At 38.2% G+C, this 20,821-nt stretch overlaps 1 protein-coding gene across 7 annotated transcripts in view; it reads right to left on the reverse strand.

Moving 5' to 3' along the window:
• Positions 1–3,837: 3,837 nt before the first annotated feature.
• FER (FER tyrosine kinase) overlaps positions 3,838–20,821 on the reverse strand; it is a 505,234-nt gene continuing 488,250 nt past the window's right edge. For all 7 annotated transcript variants that reach the window (XM_074382850.1, XM_074382836.1, XM_010339983.3 and 4 more), the window contains 3 exons: positions 20,340–20,494; positions 14,259–14,381; positions 3,838–13,201 (listed from right to left, as the gene is read on the reverse strand). In XM_074382850.1, the coding sequence (XP_074238951.1) occupies positions 13,059–13,201; positions 14,259–14,381; positions 20,340–20,494 (421 nt within the window). In that variant the 3' untranslated portion in view covers positions 3,838–13,058. The remainder of the gene's footprint in view (positions 13,202–14,258; positions 14,382–20,339; positions 20,495–20,821) is intronic.

The following is a 20,821-nucleotide window of genomic DNA, read 5'->3' on the forward strand; positions in this document are numbered from 1 at the left end:
CGTCAGATGTTCCCTAGGGGACAGAATGACTCCCAGCTGAGGACCATCGCCATGATTTACGTTCAATCTTAGAAAACATAAAGTCCTAGAATAACTTTTTCTCTGACCTTTTAAGTTAAATGCTTAATTCATTTTTCAGCATTTTTCATTATCTAATACAAGTACTCCTTCTTGTTTGTTTTGATTCTCAAGAGATCCAGTGCCATTTATTGCCTAATTTCAGTAATGAACAAATTCCAGATGCTTGGTTTTTTTCCCCTGCTCTTTACAGTTAGATTTTATTTCTTATTCTCCTCTTTTACCTTATGCTTAATCTTGTGAATGATCTCTGGTCTTCCCAATAGAGACCAATGATTATTTTCTTGGAACATCTGCTTTGGAGTAAGAAACTGTGGCATATATTGCTAGAGGACTCATTTCAGACCAGGAGAAAGATGTGTCTGAGAGAGAAGAAAAGGAAGAATGGGAGGGAGCAGTGAAGCAAAGAGTGGGAGGGATGGTGCTGGAAATCAGCTGGTCTCTCAGTTCCAAGTTTCCATATACGTTAGACCTGCACAGGGGTGACTGGCATTAGTGTGACACACAAAAACCTTGGGGGTTAACCCGGCTGGAACAGATGGCTGCTCTTTTGCTTTACTTCACTTTACTTTACTGTTTTGGCATAAAAAGTAATGCCAAAACAGATAAGATGTCCCCATTACTGGTATTCCCTGGAAGACCAATGCAGTGTGCAATCCTGGAGAAGAAAATAAAGAAAAGCCTGCTTCCAAAGATTTGGCTGTTTTGATAGGATGTTCCTCACTGTTCTAAGGCTGTAAGACTATGAGCCTGGATGGGTCACCAGTGAGCAAATCCTTCACCGCCCCACTAACTTCCTTTCCTAAGACTCATGTATCCTAAGTACCTTCCTCAGAGACATGCTGTGCTGCATCATGTCAGATTCATTCCTTGACATTTGGCAGGAAGACAAGAAGTGAGTGGCAGGCAGAGGGAAGGACTCTAGGAGCTACTTGGGAAATCAGCTTGGGATGAAATACCAACAGGCTTATTTATTGGCTTTTACCTAGGCTTAGAAGGAAACATTCTGTGAGTTTTTTATTTTCAGGAGAGGGAAAGGCCCTTCTGAATGTGGACTAAGAAGATTAAGCCCTATGAAAGCCGGGAGACAGAGGCCATGAGAGTAGCTTCTAAGGCTGTCAATATCTCAGCTTCCTATGACATTTGTTTTTCTATTAATTCTTGGCATTTATATTGCTGTGATAGATCAATTAGCCCCTCAAAATGTCTAGTCCATTGACCTTATCATTTAACTATCCTATGATACCATTGGTTACCACAGGGAGACTGCAAAAGAAACATTTATAATTTTGAATTACTTAAGTTCGGAGCTGGGGGAAACATTAAAAAGCTTAGTTTGGATAATCAGCTGCACATTAGGTGAGGGAAACTTTAGGAAACGTTCCTTTTTCTCATCACTCTTGAATTTCAACAGCCACATTGTTTAAGGAAAGGAATAGACCTCACCCCATACAGCATTGGTATTTGGATATGTGAAACGAGTCAAGAAGCCTTGGGAGATCACAGAATCTCAAAGCTGAAGGTTTCTTAGAGATCATCGTATAGGTCAGGATCCTTGGCTCCATGGACTATGGATGACTTACGTAAAAAAAAAAAAAAAAAAAAAAATGGGAATTCTCTACAAGGCTGTCATGGGCTCCAAAGTCAATGGGGAGGCTAGAGAATGGGGTTTGGAAATGGAAAAATCTAGGTATCCTGGAGAGCTGGGTGGTAGGAATTACAGCTACACTTTTCTAGGGGGAATGGACTCTGCTTTAGTGAATGCTCTCAGGCTGTTCCTTCTGTCCTTCAAGTATCAGTCCTGGGAGAAAGGATCTAACTGGATAAGTTTACAAACTGGTGAGAGTCCAACCAGAAATGAGATCCTGAGTTTCCCAGCTCCCAGCTTGGTGCTTGTTTCAACACTAGACAGCTTTGGAACCCAGTGCCATCAGCCTTCCTTGGGCATAGTCACAAGTGTTAGAAGCAAATTTTTGGTGTCACAAAAGAAATAACAGTTGAACATAAATCTTCTCAGCAAGGTAATTTTTACTTCAATAAAAGGGTGCATCTCACAAATGAAGCAGTGATGAGAGCACACCTGAACAGGAGAGGGGAAGGCGTTCTTAACCCTGATGCACGTCACCCCTACTGCTGTGTCATTTCCCTATTGGCCAGGGTTGGACTGCACATTTTAAGCTAATTCCTATTGGCTGTTTTAAAGAGAGCAAGGGTAAGAGCCATAGTGGCATGGTGAGAAGTTTTGGTGGGAAAGACAGTTTAGAACAGGTGACTGAAGGTGATTCAGGTCAGAGCAGGTGACCAGAGGTGACTCAGGACCGAGCAGGTGACCAGGGTTACAGATATGAACTACTGATTAGAGCTGGCGGGAAGGTTGTTTACTGAAACTAGAGGCAAGGAGAGGAAAGGAACAAGGAAGTTAAACATTAAAATGGAGAACAAAGAACACAGAGACTGAACATACTGGTATACTTATTCTTTGAAGAGAAATTTGGAACTCACTACATTCAACACAAGTTTGACCTAAGTGTGTTGGCCAGTCCACACGTACCACCACATTTGGGGAGTTTAAAAAAGCACTTCATCTCGACTTAGTTTTTAATCGAAGAGGGGGGAACCATTGATGCTGTCAATAGAAACTAGTTCTTACAATTATGTTTTATGTCTCTTTTTTTTCTATAAGCAACATCACCATTTGGCTGAAGAAATCAGCTAGAGGGGGGAGTGTGAAACGAAGTGTGGGACTTTAAACACCAAAAGAACTACAGGATTTCAGGGATGCTATTCATTCATCTTGGGGAATGGGATTTCAGTCTGATAGCCAACCTTCCTTGTTGATGAATGCACCTGGTCCTAATTAACAGAAGTCAGTGAAAGCACAGGTTGTCTAGGAGACTGTGCCAGAAATTAAATCTGCTGGAGCAGAGGATGCAACTCCAGACAGACAATTAAGAGCTATGGTGAAAATGAATTCACCAAGGGCCCAGAAGCACACAGCTCTGGATGGGGGTGCTGCGGAAGCAGGAGAGTGAAGAGGATTGTGGGGATTCATTTTGTCTATCCTAAGCAGCTTTCGGCCTACCCCATGAACAGTAAACAAGTGTGTTTTTGAGAAGCAGTGGAGGTTGACTCTTCTAATCCAAGCTCAGGGATGAGGAGGGGGCTTGGTTTAATGCAAGGGAAGCATATATTGCTCAAAACCTGGGTAAAAGCAGGTGGTTTTATGAAGGTTACTGATTTGCTGACTGAAGGGTACACAGAAGTTAAGTGATAGCTCTGTGACCAGCTCAGTTCTGTATGGGACTGGCAAAGATACACATCTGAACTGCTCTAAGGTAGCAGGCTTCAGCCTGTTTTCCAACATCTCTCTTAGCCATATTTATCTCCCAAATCCTTGTGTTATGTCTAAACAAATCTTATTATGAAAAGCAAAACAAAACAAAAAACAAAAGTAAAACACAAAAAAACAGGTAAGTAGCTACTCCATGCAGATAACTGGGACTTGAGCTGCATTACAGTTTTGATTTCTAAACAGGAAGCAGTGATTGGACTGTAAGCAACACACACCCATTATCATCAGAACTTATGAGCTTAATTACAGAGAAACTAAAAGCTAATAATTTTTATGCACTGTTACATCCCTAGGAGGCCAGTTACCATGGAAATCTTGCCTGCCTTTTCTTCTACTTGGAGCATATTTACATGGAAAAGGAACAGAAATATAAACATGATGGAAAGATTAAACTAGACAAGGCACAGTTTGTTAGAAATATTTTACATTTATTATAAGAATACAATAAAGAGGTTCTGCAGACACATGAGTGGTAACTGGTCTATTGGAAAAGAACAGGCAATTCAAAAATGATCTCAGTTTACAAAAATGAGGAAATCATGCTTTAAAAATGTAGGAACAATTTTTAAAAATCCTACAATGTTAGCCAAAGTTCAAAGTGTATTTCTTCTGGATGTAAAAACTACAAATAAATAAGTGTTAAATACAGATCTGAGTTAAAAATGATAAGATAGACACAACCGTTTTACATACTTAGCTCTCATTCATTTTCAGACTTGTTTATAAAGTCAGATACACCAGCCAAAGCCTTGTTTGTGTTTTACACTGAACTTTCCAGAAGCAGCACCCTATTTCCAGTGTTTATCCACTTCACAAATATATTATCTTAAAACAACAAAAATGATTAAAGGTGCTTTAGCCTGACATTAAATGGACCATAAATTGGCAAGCCGTAGCAGTGCTTTGCTCAAAATGCTGCTTGCCGGTGGAATGTCTTTACCAGAAGTGCCTGAGAGTCCCACTCCTACTCCATCACCTCAAACTCTATCAAAGGGGAAAAAGCAACTCGGAAAAATCACATTTCCACCAACACTCACTATGAGAGCCCTAAAGCAGTGGGCCACCCACTGTCATGGCATGGGCACCATCTGCACATCTTGTCTAGGCTTTCAATTTGCTTAGGTTCCTGAAGAAGTCAGGGCTGTTGCTGGAACTTTGACAATTTGATTTTATTCTTCCATTTTTTCATCTGGGCTTTCCCATATGGTTGTATGTCTATGTCTTTAGAGTGTTCCAATCTTTTAGGGCGCTTGCCAGAAAAAGCCAGACAAAACCAAGAAAAAAACACAAAATGGTAACATAAAGCCAGCATAATTTGTACCACCACCAACCCCTACTACATTCACTCAGATGCTCAATTAGGCCATCTAACTTAATACATTTAAATGCAAATTTATGTAAAATCTGTTGGTGTCTGACTAAAGAAGCTGTTTCAGTGGGAAACCTCAAAATGCTCTGTGAAGAGTGATGAACCCAAATGGTCCCTGAATAAGCTCCTGGTCACTGGTCCACACTGACAGTCTGATCATGTCACAGGATGGAACTGGGTAGCTGACATTTTGTACAGTGAAATGCTCAGCTGGTGTTAAGAGTTTCACGTCTTTGGCCACTTTGGTCATGGCTTTGAAATAACTGAGACCTCTCTCGACCAGTTTCCCTTTCCCTTTGATTTTAATTTGATGTGATGCTTAGAATCTATATTGGGGATTGAATTTAGAATCATAGGATTATAAAATTAGATGAAACTTGTAGAATCAATCTCTTTGACACTAAAGCCAAAAGTGGTGAATTCCATTGGAACATGTACATATTCTGTACACTGCAGGTAGGAGAGGTCTAGAATCTAAGGTGGAATTATGACAAGTTCACTTGTGCTGGACTGCTCTTCTGATTGCTATTGAAGGAAAGCAATGCAAACTGGCATGGCATGGGATAGGGTTCCACAGCATCTTACAGTCTAAATACAAGCAACATCCTTTAGGTAAAGAGAAAATATTCAAAGTCCTATCAAGCATGGCTCTGGGCACCTTTCCCTCTGCATTTGCTTGCAACAGTCTGGCATTTAAGAGCAGGCAGGCAAGTTTATTTCTACCAGGTCAAATTATTTGTAAAAGGGAAATTCTTACATAAGAGGGTGTGTTTCTTTTTTCTTTTGGGCTTAAAAATAAAAGCACGAACCAGTGAGCTAGGAAACATTGCCAGGTTGGTTTTTACCTAGGACCTCAGTAATACCAGATTCCAGATTCCCTCTTGGCCTCTAAGGCTTTGAATCCAGGTTAGAGATCTGACTCCCCTCCCCAACTGGGGGGAATTTCGTTTTTAGTTTCGTAAATATTGTCCAGGCAGCTCAAAGAAGCCCCCAGGATTATACCATTTGACAAGAGGTATATGAAAAAGGAGTCTGGACTCACAGTTTTCTGTTCCTGCTCAGGTTTTTGCTGCTCCAGTGTATGAACTGAGATTTATTTTTTATGGTCTCTTAAATTTATTGTGTGTTGCTCAGAACACTGATGTTTCTCACTGATATCAGTCCTGTGCTTTCCAAAGAAGGTATGATCTTCTGGGATGAGACGAACTGCTTAAGTTTTACAGCTTTTGCAAGTGTATTCTAACTGACGACAAAGGGGGAAAGTGGTATTTCTATTGTCTACTTTGGTTACAGTTTGAATCTGGCTTCTTACTGTGTCATTTTGGAACCCGCTTTGGATAGCATTTGGAAAATGCTTATTCTGATTCTTAGCAAATAGGAAAATAGGTGTGATGTTTGGCTTTTCAGGAAGAATACTGCTTTGGGGAACTGCAGAGTAGAGATGATATCTTCATGCAGTGGTTTTCTGGGGTCTGTATTTCTAGGTAGAATGGCTTGTTTTGAATTTAAGTCTTCATATTTGCTGCCCTCTTTTCTGAAGCTATGTAAAGAACCCTTTAACATTACACAATTGAAATACTTTGAGACATTTGCTAACAAGAAGACTGCGAAGAAAACAACAAAAGGTATTGGGAATCGAACAGTGGAATGGAAGAATTGAGTATGTCCAGGAATTTAAGATAAAACAATTATTACTAGCGTTTTCACATTTCTTTAGTGGGTAGAGGAGGGCACCTGATCAGCTTACTTGGTCAAGTCAATAGGCTGCCTCCTGGGATACCTCTACTCACAGAAATCTTGCTGCATTGAGAAAATCTCCCAGGAGCTTCTATGGTAGTGTTACTTATCTAATAAGTGTCACCTGATCATCCTGTCTCCACATCCAGGATTCCAACCAGGTCTCTGTATTCTAACCTGCATCCATCATGGAGCTTCTTGCATACTGAGTGTGTAGCTGGCCTTGCTAAGTAGGTGCCTGGGAGTTCCTTAGAAGGCAGCACCCCCACCCCTCCCAAGCACCTGAGGAGAAACTTTTTGGTTGAGGCCAATTACAACATTATTTAATATAAGCTGCTGATAAAGGCTTTACTATTTTGGTAAAGCAGAATCTTGAGAAACTTAAGATGAGAAAAGGAAATACTAATCAGAAGTCAAAAACAAACACTGGAAAAACTAGCACCTGGTACTATTCCCCCACAACCAACACACACACACCTCATGTAGTAGACGTTCAAGAAAAACTTCCTGAATGAATACAGCTAAGGGAAAACATAACATTCCACTTCCAGCATCGACACTATCATGTAGAACAGTTTATTACTTTGTAGAAAACTTGCATATTGCTGGCCTCAATTATCATATTTGAGAAGATAGTTTAGAAATTCAGGATTTGAATCCCTTAGAGTGAATCCCAAATATTCATTTGTTTTGAGATTCTTACAAATTTGCTGACAAGAGGGAAGCTAAATCTGTCTTTGTGTCACAAACTTGCAAGACATTTTTTTTCTTTACTAAAATAAAAAAGTGTTCACAGCAATTTTCCTGAATGCTGGCTATCCTAGATACATGTGTGCCATTACTCAGCTTGCCACGACTTAAGGAGAGGGCTGAACCACCATTGTGTGAGACACCTCCCAGAAAGACAGAGCAAGGGTAATTCTCATTCAGTAATGGTAGTTACCTCTCAAGATTATAGGGAGCAAAGGGAAAAGTAAACCAATGTCCAATTCAATGCCCTTTAAAAAAGTGTCGTAGAGACTTGAGAGGCATGGCCTATTTACTAGCACACAGCAGGAAGCTCCTCAAATCCTTTGTGAGGGTTACTTTCCCTTATTGCCATTGCATTTATTGTTGGCTTTGAGTCATTTTAAACGTGCGTGCTTTGTTACTGCCCTTCATTTCCTTTCAACCTTCCTTTCTGAATGTCTCTTTCTCTGCATTTTTGTGTCTTACTTAGCTGCACCCTGACTAGCTTCAGGGCTTCAATTCCTTTCCCTCAAATGTTATTAAAGACAAGGAAAATTGCTACTTGTATTCTTCCATTTCTCTGCTGAATACTATGTTTCTCTACAGTGGTGCTCATCACAATAAGCTTCCTCTGTGAGTAACTCTAGGATCCATTTAGTTACTGTTCGTCTAGAGGTAAACAGGACTGATCTAAGTGTGCTCTCATTTAGGAGACTTTAGCCCAGGTTAAGCCTCGCTGTAACCAGATTGCTAATAATATGCAAATAATCAGTGATCTTAGTTTAAGAAATATTAAATATAACCAATGCAAATGTAAAGAGGCTTTGGGTAGTCACTGGAATACATATGACCAAATCCATTAGTTGGGAAAATAATAAATACAAGCACTGCCCAGCACACAATCATCTCTGAGCTGGGAATATAGCATTGTTCCTAACACAAGGAGAGGTATTTGATTTGCTCTCTCTTGCTAAGACTCACACACTGGATGACTACTTTTGCTTTAGTTCTGCTGATCTTTTTTATTTTCCATAGGATAGGATCAGGCCTTGGAGTATGTTCTCCTCAGGCTTCCTAAGATATTTATTGTCCAAGCTTTTGTTTCACTTTAATTCACACTCTGTGTGGGGTGCATCACCCTGCCTTGGAATAACTGGTTCCTCCCTCTTTTGCATTTGAATTTGCTTGCCTCAGCACCTTATTAACAAATATACTGAAGTCTATGCTCATTACTTCTATGCAGTTTAAAGTGATTAAGAATCTAGCACACTGGGATTTTTATGCCACCCAAGAATGTCAGTCCTTGCTAGGTGGCTAAGTGATTCCTAATGCCTACACTAAATATTTTGAAATTTAATCTCTGAATCAGTATGAGGCAGAGGATGTTTTTTAATGGGGTATTAAATATTTCCTTGAATTGAATTATGGCTAAGGCATATAGTTTATACGCCTTCTGTAGGACAGCATTATTTTTTAAAGGAGAATTTTTGGGACTCTAGGAGTGTAGCAAAATCTCCTTCAGGTAGGTCATTCTTGGTACACGAAATCCTGACTTTTAAAATCAGAGTATCTTCTTTTGCAGAAATAAATATGTGGTTTTGGATTCTTCCAAAATATATAGTATTCAGACTTGATATGAAACTAATCAAAACATAGAAAAATAAATGAAATTAAAATGTTTAATGAACATTCTGATATATATAAGCAAATCAGAGTTAGTCATAAAAGAAGTAACACTTTATTTTGATGGTAAACTTTCACAACTAACTTAATAGTATAATGGAAATGTAATATAAACTCATTTTTATATATAATCTGATCCCATTTAGTTAAGGTATGAATACCTAAAGAAAACATGTCTTTTCCAATTGTCTGTCTCTGCTGCTATTATTTTGCACCATTCTCTGTTTTGTGGGAGGCTCTGACCTCCTAAATGCAACAGCAAGTGTCTCCATGACTCATAGCACTAACTACGGGCAGCCAATTTTGTTGATAAGAAACAGCTAAAATAATAATGAAGGGAGTATATGTAAAAAGAAGAGGGCTGAGGCAAACAACCCTTTTTTCAGAAAATATCAATCTTCAAAAGATACATGGCCATAAGTATACTAAGTAAGGTTTTCAGATACACTCTTACAACATCTGATGACTCACAAGAATTAATTACAAAGTGGTATGACTGAAGGAACCCTGAACAACAGTGACTGACTTATGATTCAGATATCTGTATTGTTACATTATAATTTATTTGGATTGTTGCATTTTAATTTTTGTTTATCCCATTACAAGGTCCTCAGTAGGTGGCACATGTTGAAACTAAAACACTGTCTTCTTGACATAATCTAATACTAGTATTGTGAGGCCCTAGTTATTTTGTGGTACTAACCAAACTTCATAAAAATTATATGGGAAAACTGAACTGAATATAATATAGACAGAAAAACCAAATTATGGTTTAAAGGAGATTAAAACGATTTCAATGGCAAAGCATTTTGTTTTCTTTTCAAAATGATCTTAAAATGAAAAACAACTATGAAATGTGCACTGAAAATACCCAACACAATTAGGCTCCTGGTCTATACTTATCTGCTAATAAGATGTTTCAGTAATACTGTATTTGTAATAAAATAGTGAATTATGGAAGGAGAATTTTATTGCCTACATTAAATTTGGGAGATAAAAGAGAAACAATTACAGGAGACCTTTCACTGGAGACCTTGTGGCAGGATGGGATGAAATAAAGCTTCAGTTTCTGAAAGTTAAACGAAACCTGTCAATTTTATTGTCATTTTCCTGGAAGAGAAAGAGTATGTTGGCTTTGGAAAGTAACCTTAGATTACATGGAATACAAAATTCATTTAGGTTTCACATGTTGGTAATAAATGTTAATTTTAACGTTAAAAAATTTCCTTCCTTGTAAAATGATGGACAACCTAAATTTTCGCATAAAGGCCTTAGTGATTCAAGGTAGAAAGACAGACTACTGTGTTTACTTCCCCCCATTTTAATAAATTGAACGACTTATGAGAGGAACTATGCAGTAGTTATATATATATATGTGTGTGTGTGTGTGTGTGTGTGTGTTAATGGATTATAGAAGATTTTACATATATATATATATATAGTGTATAATCCATTAATATATACAGGATATAGATATATATATATATACACACATATATCTTGCACAATCCATTAACAACACAAAGATTTGTGATTGGACTAATTATATCCAGACCTGAATAAATTTTGGTTATAACTCTTTTCTTACTAAACAAATCATAGGATTGTGTACATTTCTGAAGCTTCCTTTCCCTACATCAACTTGTACATTCAGAACAGTGTATGTGTGTTTCTTGGGCATGGATTAGCCTCCTACAGTACATAATTCCAATAATTATCAGTGACAGAAGGGATGAATAAATTATGCTTCAAGCACAACAAAATTAACAGTGAAAAACTGTATAAGTTTTTCTTCATGTATGTGCCTATATTAAATTTAATATTCTATAGGACTGAGAGGATCCCGAGAGACTCCTAATGAGTTACTAATCTTGAACTATGCCACTGCCTGCTTTTGGACAAAGAATAAAATGGAATTTAAATGCTATATGTCATGATGTTTTGAAAAGCTTTTTAAATTTAAGCACAGGGTAATGATGTGAATTGCAAATTCTAACAGACTGGATGAGTGAAATATCAATGCTGTGTTCATTCTTTATGCCAGTATGCAAGGATTAAACTTTAGGTCTTGTTCATAAAACTAAAGCCAAAACCATCATTCTCTCTCCTTGCTGAGAGTTTAGCATGAAGCCACTATGTGATGGCAGGCTGTTTTCTTCAAACAGACAAAGAATATTATAAACAGACATTCACTTAGAAATACTGAAAAAAATGGTCGGAATATCCCATTTTATTCTTACTTTTGAAGGCTGGCAAGTGCCTGAATATACCATAGCACTTCATCTGTAAGTTTGTGCTTTGATTTATCATAGTATGCACCATCAAAAGAAAGTTCCCTTTAGTCTGAATGTACTAATCATTAAGTATGTATGAAATCTGCAAGGAGATTGAAATGATTGATAGATACAAATCACTTTTCTTTTCAGTATTACCTTTCACACTCTTTAAAGTACTGGTGTGAGTTCTGTGCAATGGTACAGGCAGCAAACAGCTAAGAAAGGGCAGGAGGAATTTTCTATTCCTAAGCTCTTCCAATGAATGCAGACCACTAAGGTGATGTTTATCTGGACACAGGCCTGAGAACTATTAAAAGGCTTCCAGAACATATTTAGCCCTGAGCGTGACCATCTTCTATATACGTATTTATCCTGAGAAGCAACTATATACAGATCGTGGGGTAAGTTCCCTAGATAACAGTTAAAATACAGAATCCTACTTTTAACTGAGTTACATTTTATCCACATGAGACATCTTCAGCACTATGCTCGCATACCTGTCAGCTAAGACAAATGACTAGGGGGCAGTAAAAGGGAAGTAGAAATGGGAGGGCTGACCCTATGTCATCATCTTCATTAATATTCACCTGACTTCTAGACTGTCTACTTTATTCACATCTGTCTTGTACCTTGGTAGTGTGTGTGCATGTACACACATGAATGTGTTGGTGAACTAGAATCATGAAATTCTGACAGCTCTAAAAACTGGTACAAATGAAAGAAATTACATTTTGGAATGGCCCCTCTGAGGTGAAGATGTTTTTAAACAAAAGTATGCTGTTATTTCTGTGGATTTGTGTTTTGCAGTTTCTCTAAAAATTTGTATTACCATTAAGAGTAGTCTATGAATTCCTAAAACACTTCTTAGGACCTTTTTGGTAAATTTAGAACATTAAATAGAATGTGTTTTTAAAAGCCTAACTCTGATAAGGTTTATATTTTCCCTTTCTTCTTTACTTTGATCATTCTAGCTGCTCTTTTCTCCAGCCCACCCTCCTGTATAAACTTGTTTCTTGCTTCACAGCTCTCTATAATGTTCTTAAAAAGTAACTGCCTCAACTATAACAGGGTGCTCTTTGATGACGTTTCATGCATTGTGTTTTCGTTTTTTCTTTTTTCTTTTTTGTAGACATGGGGTTTCATCATGTTGCCAGGCTGGTCTCAAACCCGCCTCTGCCTCCCAAAGTGCTGGGATTACAGGCACTGAGCCTCCGTGCCCAGCCTACGTGTATTGTTTTCTGATACCCAGACAAAGGAGGAGGAAAGTGACAACCTTACAAAAAATGTAGATATGTGACGTTTCTTACATTGGGCTTATACCTAACAAGAAAGAAAAGAAAAACCCCAGGAGGTCCAAATAATTCCCAATATAAAATTCTGTTTACAAATATAATCTTGCTTTGGCAGTGGAGAAAGCCAACTGTGGTTGGAACATGTCCTGCAAACATGGCATTACCAATGCTGTTTATAGCACCAACTGAGTAGGGTCTGTGGCATAGGGTGGCAGCCCACAAACTGTGCCTGAAGTAGAAACAAGGTGTGAAAAAGATCTTTTATCCCGCACACACTTAGAAGCCTGTGCTTTTCTATTTGCAATAGCCTGAAATGGTAGGATTGCTATGGTTAGCTAAGAAAGCCCTTGGTAGGACTGCCTATTTCTTTAATAAATTTGCCTTTGACTTTTTACAAGTGGAACATACTTTTTAAAAACCCAGTTAATAAAAAAAAATAATGGTAGAAGACCGTCGAAGGTAAATTCATTGTTAATGAGAACAATAATGTTACTGTGCTGGAGGACAGAGTTCTGAAGGCTGAGTTTGGCACCATCCTGTCACTATGTGATTTTTCTCTTGATGATAGCGAGCTCTTTCTGAAGTTCACTGAACTTAGGGCGGTTTTCAGGTTTATAATCCCAACACTTCATCATGATTTTAGAAATATCCTCTGGACAGTGCTGGGGAGCTGACATCCGGTATCCTGAAGACCCAAGAGAAGGAGAACAGAATTTAGAATGGAGATAGGATACCAGTGTTCACACAGGGTATTATGCAGTTATGAACGTTTAGCACCTTATGTTGTAGGTATACAGAAACAAAAACATCCATTTCAGGGCATGCTGATTTTTTATTTTCTACAGGTTATGCAGAATTCAATATTACAGAGTCAGACTTCTAGTTCAAAGAACACATTTTTTACTTTGTTCATTTCTCAGAAAGTCTCATGTGAGATAGATACATCACATGTAAGTGCATATTTAGTTACGTGTGTTATGTATGTCCATCTAATTCGCTTTCAGAATTAGATGCTGTGGGCAGTTTAAAAAATCATCTCTACAACCTATGTTTTTCAAGATGAAGAGAAGATGAGGATTTTAAAGTGTGAATTCAATAGGGAAATGAAAATGAATGAGAGTCATATTCTTTTACAGTCTGTTGGTTGGCAATGTTTCAGCAGTGAATTTGGTAGTGTGTGTGGGCCTGTGTGTGAGAGGTAGGAAGGAAGTTAGAAAGGCATCTTCCTACACCCGATTCTACAGCCCTGCCCCTCACTGGGGGCCTGACATTAGGACATTGCATTTTATCAAGAGCATTGTTTTTGTCGAGACTGTACACTGCACAAGCGCATGCAAGCATTTCACCATTACTTAGTTATTCCCATAACCCCAAAGGGTTTCTTCAGAAGTGCTATGATGTTGTCACATTCTTGAAAACTTACTGAAGACTAACTACGTTTCAATTTGGAATATTATTTAAAAGGAGGTTTATCTGGCATAGAATACAAGAGTTTGGGAAATGCCACCCTAATGATTTCTCTTAATGACAGTGAACAGCACAATCCTGCAGATATCAGGCCAGGCAGAGAAAGGGTAGAAGAAAAGCCTATATGCCTCTCTCTCACACCGGAATCCTTTAGAGTGTTTAGCTGTGTTGTTATGAGACCTTAACACCCCCCTCCCCAAGCAGACAGACACACTATCAGCACTGCCTACCCCAGGGCTGGACATGGACACTAACAATGCATGTATTTGGCTCACCTCTTTCTACTTGCTCTCTTGCTTGCTGATTTGTCATTCCAGGGTACGGACAAACCCCTAAGCTGAAGGTCTCCCAGAGAAGGATGCCAAAGCTCCAGACGTCACTCTCCGAACTGTATCTCCCTGGAAGGGGCACAACAACCATAACCAGGTGAGACCCAGTAGAAAAGCAGGTGACCCTTTCTGGTTATGTATGTCCATGTCAGTGTACCAGCAGTCACGCACCGCAGAGTGATGTTTGGTAAGTGATGAAGCACATACATTACAGTAGTCCCACTATAATGGAGCTGAAAAATTCCTATTGCCTAGTGATGTGGTAGCCATGGTAACATCAGAGTGTAGCATATTCGCTTTTCTATGTCTAGATACAAAAAAACTTACTATTGTGTTACAGTGACGTGCAGTATTCAATACAGTAACATGCTATATAGGTTTGTAGCCTAGATGTGTAGTAGGCTATACCATCTAAGTTTCTGTAAGTACATCCTAGGATCACACAATGATGAAATTGCCTAATGATGCATTTCTCAGAGTATATCCCTGTCATTAAGTGATACATGACTAAATTTAAACTTGCCAAAGGAGTTTGATATGCAGTCTTCCTATTGTCTTGACTGGTTTTATATTCCAGGTCTAGTAATATTATCAATTAAATAAGTATTCTTCAGGCTCCTGGTTTAATCAAACCAGTTTCCAAATCACTCTCCTTCCCCCCAAGAATAAATATGCAGCCAGCGTGCAAGCTTACTTTCCCTGTGGTATCTGAATGAGACGGACGGTTTATATAAAAAAGATATACGTTTGTGAGTATCAATCTTAGGAGATTAACCAAGTTGGATTACTGCAATTTTGTCTTATGACTGTATCGTTTTCTTTCCACTAAAATTACAAACAAATTTACAGCAATTAGGAAAGTTTGTTAACTTCCGTTTTTCACTCATCGCTCTTTACAGATGTTCTTACAGGCTTAAAGGTCTCATTTTCTTCACTGAGTTTCATATATGAAAAATATTTTTGTGTGTTTTAAACAGAGTGGAAATTAACATAGCTGGCTAATAAGAATGTCTTTAAATTACAGGGTGCCTTGTTTTGTCGAAATATCTGGGTGCATCCGTTTTACTGAGTTACATGAACTAAGCTTTTAGAATTTTTTGGTAGTCTCTTAGAGAAGCACGGAGATACAAACCAACACAGGGTATCTTGAGATGGTCGTGGAATCAAGGAGGGGAAGCAGAACAGTCTTTTCCGATCTCTAGCCTCTCTAAGAAGCTAAGAGTTTTCAAGATGTTCCCAACATATTTGTATTTACTTATTTTTACATATACTACCATAACTAAACTCCATTTACAGTGGTGTTAAAGATTTCTTAAATTATTTCATTTTCTATCCCTCAAACTCTGCCACTGCAGGATTTATAAATGCGTCTCCTCCAAAACTGTCATGTTACTTTAAAATAGGTTGGCCTTTCTTAAAAAAAAAAAAAAAAAAAAAAAAAAAGTACACTTAATGAAAACAAGAGTATGCCTGCTATGATAACTGCTCTGACATCACAGTGGGGTTGTACTAACTGATTATCAGCTCTAGCTGTGTGAATTAGCTTCCTTCTTAGTAGATAGTAATTATGGACATTCACTGTGTTGTTTGGCAGGAGGATTAATTTTCTTGTCTGCATATCAACTCGTTTCATGCTTGGCATTCCATAATTTAATACTTTTCATGAAAGTCATTCTATGGCTGTAAGTTAAGACTAATTCTTTAAGAAAATAAGTTAGGCCGGGCGCGGTGGCTCAAGCCTGTAATCCCAGCACTTTGGGAGGCTGAGGCGGGTGGATCACGAGGTCAAGAGATCAAGACCATCCTGGTCAGCATGGTGAAACCCCGTCTCTACTAAAAATACAAAAAAATTAGCTGGGCATGGTGGTGCGTGCCTGTAATCCCAGCTACTCAGGAGGCTGAGGCAGGAGAATTGCCTGAACCCAGGAGGCGGAGGTTGCGGTGAGCCGAGATCGCACTATTGCACTCCAGCCTGGGTAACAAGAGCGAAACTCCGTCTCAAAAAAAAAAAAAAAAAAATAAGTTAGAGAGAGTCAAATAGCTCATTTTGTAGGATAATATCTGGGCAGAGATCAATAGAGGCATATTACATATAAACCAGGATCACACTCCAGAAGTGAAAGCTTATAACCTAGCTCTTAAACCTGGACCTTTGAACCTGGTTTTGCTAGATAATTTTACCAGACCAAGAGTAACTTACAACTGTACAGCATTTTGCTACTTTTCTATGTCTCATTGGATTTTCACAATACTCCACAGGGAAAAGGTCCTATCGTTCTCATCTTACAAATTAGGAAATTATGTGAAGTGGTAGATGGCTTGCCAAGGGCATGTAGCTAATGGCACAACTGGTTGGGAAACTTGTTCACTAAAAATTCTGCCTCCCTCTCATTTCACAGCACTTTTACATCATGCTAATGTAACTAATTAGAGGATACATCAGCTCAAAATACCCAGGAGACAAAAGGACAACTTCTGTTCAATAATTGATAGATGATTTCTTAGTTGCAGATCCGTCTTCTATTTTTCCCTTTATATAAACAGTACCTTTGGTGACAGCTGTGACTACGGATGATAGCAATATATGCCAAATAGGCTTTGAGTATTCTACCATTTTGTATTTCTTTTAAAAAGTATGTGAGACAGACATATAAAAAAAGATTTCTCAGCCATTTATGAGAAAACTATGAGACTGTGACAACAATATTTTCATCTAGGAAGAATGATCTGGCTAGTGATAGGGCTGGGTAGTGACAGGCCCTTTAGTATTGCTCGATTTTTTTTTTTTAAGCCAAATACACAAAAACGTTAATCATAAAGTAGCGACAACAGGTTTAGTTTTATGCCCTACTCCCTGCTTTTCTTGAGACAGGTTCTTGCTGTGTTGCCCAGGCTGGAGTGTGGTGGCATGATCAAGGCTCTACAGCCCTAAGCCAGTTTCAGAGAGACTCCTTGGACTGGAGGTTTCTTTCATCTACCCTGACCCCATACTACACGGGAGATTTGAGTGTTTCACCTATTCTTAGGCAAGAGTGAAGAAAGAAGTATAGGATTGGGTACAGTGGATCATGCCTGTAATCCCAGCACTTGGGGAAGCCAAGGCAGGGGCATCATTTGAGGTCACCAGTTTGATACCAGCCTGACCAACATGGTGAAACCCCACTTCTACCAAAAAATACAAATATTAGCCAGGCATGGTGGCACACACCTGTAATCCCAGCTACAGGAGGCTAAGGCATGAGAATCGCTTGAACCCAGGAAGTGGAAGCTGCTGTGAGCTGAGATCACACCACTACACTCCAGCCTGGGCATCAGAGAGAGACTTTGTCTCAAAAAAAAAAAAAGTATACCCACAGTAATAAGGACTTTCAAAAGATATTTATATTTTCTTTTATTAAAAAGAGCTAAGATTGGCTAGGTGCAGTGGTTCATGCCTGTAATCCCAGCCTTCTGGGAGGCTGAGGTGGGTGGATCACCTGAGGTCAGGAGTTTGAGGCCAGCCTGACCAATATGTTGAAACCCCATCTCTACTAAAAATACAAAAACTAGCTGGGCATGGTGGCATGCACCTGTAGTGCCAGCTACTGGGGAGGCTGAGACAGGAGAATTGCTTGTAACTGGAAAGCAGAGATTGCAGTGAGCCTAGATCATGCTGCTGCACTCCAGCCTGGGCAACGGAGTGAAACTCTGTCTCAAAGAAAAAAAAAAACATGCTAGGATTTAGAGGCAATCTTCAGTAATTTTAGTCTCTGGGAACTAAACTTCTCTGGGTTGCTATGAGAAGGCTTGTAGCGTCTTTCAGGAACTTTCTCATCAGATTGGGTAATAAATACTACAAACATATCCTATATCAAGATCTCTCCTTCCTTGTCATATTAATTTGTTCTATGCTTTACAAAATTTACTAAAGGCTGCTAAAAAGATCAAAGATCTTCAGAGGCTGCTCTCAGTGGCTCATGCCTGCAATCCCAGCTACTCCAGAGGCTGATGTGGGAGGATTGTTTGTGCCCTGAAGGTTGAGGCTGCAGTGAGCCATGATCATGCCACTGCACTCCAGCCTGGGTGAGAAAGATCCTGTTTCAATTAAAAAAGACCTTTAGACCTGTCCTTATTACTCAAAATGCTTTAGGTTTGGCTGTTAGATGTATCCAGAGTTGGAACTTAAATTTGTAAATACAGCACTTTAGTCAGCTTGAAATTAAAAAAATACAATGTGATCAAGAGGCAGAATTTAACTTGGCAAAAGTGTTTAACAGCAAGAGAACTTTTAAAGGCTATATAACATAGAGAATTTGGCAAACAGAGTTAAGAGCAAAATCTAGAGAACTGGATTTTACTGGTAAGACTTTAAGGACTCCCAAGCTGAGTTATGGCTCCCTTAGTGCTTGAAAATGTTTTGTCATCTAATAAAAACCTTTGTGTAAATATGAGTATTATAATCTAACTTTTATCCTGTGATCATTCCCCTTAGTAATATAATCTGACTCTAGAGTTAATAACAGTCACCCCAGAGAGGAATCACTATGGAAAATAGCAGTTCTGCTATTTTCTCTAGATTCTAAGGCATAGTGGAACTGACTTGCAATCACTAAAAACTCCTAAGAACCTTACTTGCTGACACACTGGAAAACAAACTTAGGGTGAGGGTTAGTATCTATGGTAGCTGTGTCAGCTCCAGCCAGCTTCTAAACCAATGACATTAGTGGTTCTTCAAAAAGTTAATCGTAAAATTACCATATGACTTCTAGTATATACACAGAATAATTGAAAACTGCCCAAACATACAAAAATGAATAAATAGTTGTATATCCATACAATGGAATATTATTCAGTCCTAAACAGGAATGAAGTACTGATATATGATACAACATAGATGAACCTCAAAAATCTTACGCTGAGTGAAAGAAGCCAGACATAAGACATCATATACTATATAATTCCATTTGTATGAAATACCCATAATAGGTAAATCCACAGAAATAAAAGGCAGATTGGTGGCTACTAGGGGGTGAGGAAATGGAAGACTGGGGGGAAAATGCTTATTGGAGACAGGGTTTTATTTTGGAATGAGGAAAATGTTTTGAAATTAGATAGAGGTACTGGTTATACAACATTGTCAATTGTACTGAATGCCAATGATTATTCACTTTAAAATTAATTTTATGGTATATGAATTTCACCTCAATTTTTTAAAAAAGCTTTCTCCAATTTAGGAAGTAAGGCATTTAAAAATGCTTTACAAATTAGTTTCCATAATGAGGTAATTTTTCATTTTAAATCAACAAAGAATCATTTTATATTTTGATTCAAAACATACCATCCCCCATTCACCAATCCATGGCTCATATGCTGCTTCCCTTAATGAAAACATAATTTTTAATTTCACTTAAAGCACAATCTTTTTTGTCTTAAATTCTTGAGTTGTCATCCATGTTCTTATGGCCCATTTTCATCCCAACCACAGACAGTACAAGTTGTATTTATCTCCAATTACAATGACACATAAAAATTCAAGTGAAAAAAATCTCTGCTGTTTTAATATGTAATTCCCATCTCCTTTTTGCTCAAGATTTATATCCGTTCCAGAGACTTGAGATGCTAAGAAACCATGTCAATTTCAGAGTGAAAAAGTAAAGAAGTGATTGACTTAATATTTTAGGAACCTAGCATTAGATGAGGTTATTGGACCAATTACAAGACAGTCAAAACAAATGGTCCAGAGCCACAGCAACACTTACTCTGTGTATAATCTATTAAAAAGTCATTTTTTGGTATAAAAACTCTTTCTCAGATGGATAGTCATATTTAAAAGTACTTATATCTACCTTTTTAATATAGCAATGTTACATATAGAAATCTGATCCATAATTTCAACAAATTAAAAGATATGAAATTTACTCATTTGTATTGATCCTCAAATCATTCTAACTTGCGTTCTGTGCTACCCCTTGAAAATACTGCATATGAATGTTTTGTGCTGAGGCAGTTCATTTTCACCACCAAGGAAAAAATGTAGTCTATTCTTACCATAATTAAGAGCTTCTGGTGCTGTCCATTTAATGGGAATCTGCTTTAAGCCAGAAGATGAATACACTCCACCATCCTCTTGACGAGACATTCCAAAGTCACTGATTTTCAGAATATTATTTTCACCCACCAGGCAGTTTCTTGCAGCAAGGTCCCTAGGTTACAGTAAGACATAGAAAACGCCTATTAAAACAAATTGAAAGCCACTTTCACATTTATGATTTCCACACTTTGCATTTTTACATTTGCAATGTATTTATAATAAGGTTAAGAATGCTTGTGATTTACCAGTCCTCCTCATCTTTTCTGTCATAGGTAAAAAAAATCCATGAGAACGCATGCATATGGAATAGGCCACATGCTAGTTTTCTAGGTACCACATATATTTTCATTTAAATAGAAAAACACCGATTATAGCTTTAAAAGAGAAAGTCACAGAGGAGAGGCTAAACAAATTTGGCATTATTTCTCCTTTGGTTTTC

This window comes from Saimiri boliviensis, chromosome 1 (assembly GCF_048565385.1).
Source record: "Saimiri boliviensis isolate mSaiBol1 chromosome 1, mSaiBol1.pri, whole genome shotgun sequence".
Taxonomy (NCBI): domain Eukaryota; kingdom Metazoa; phylum Chordata; class Mammalia; order Primates; family Cebidae; genus Saimiri; species Saimiri boliviensis.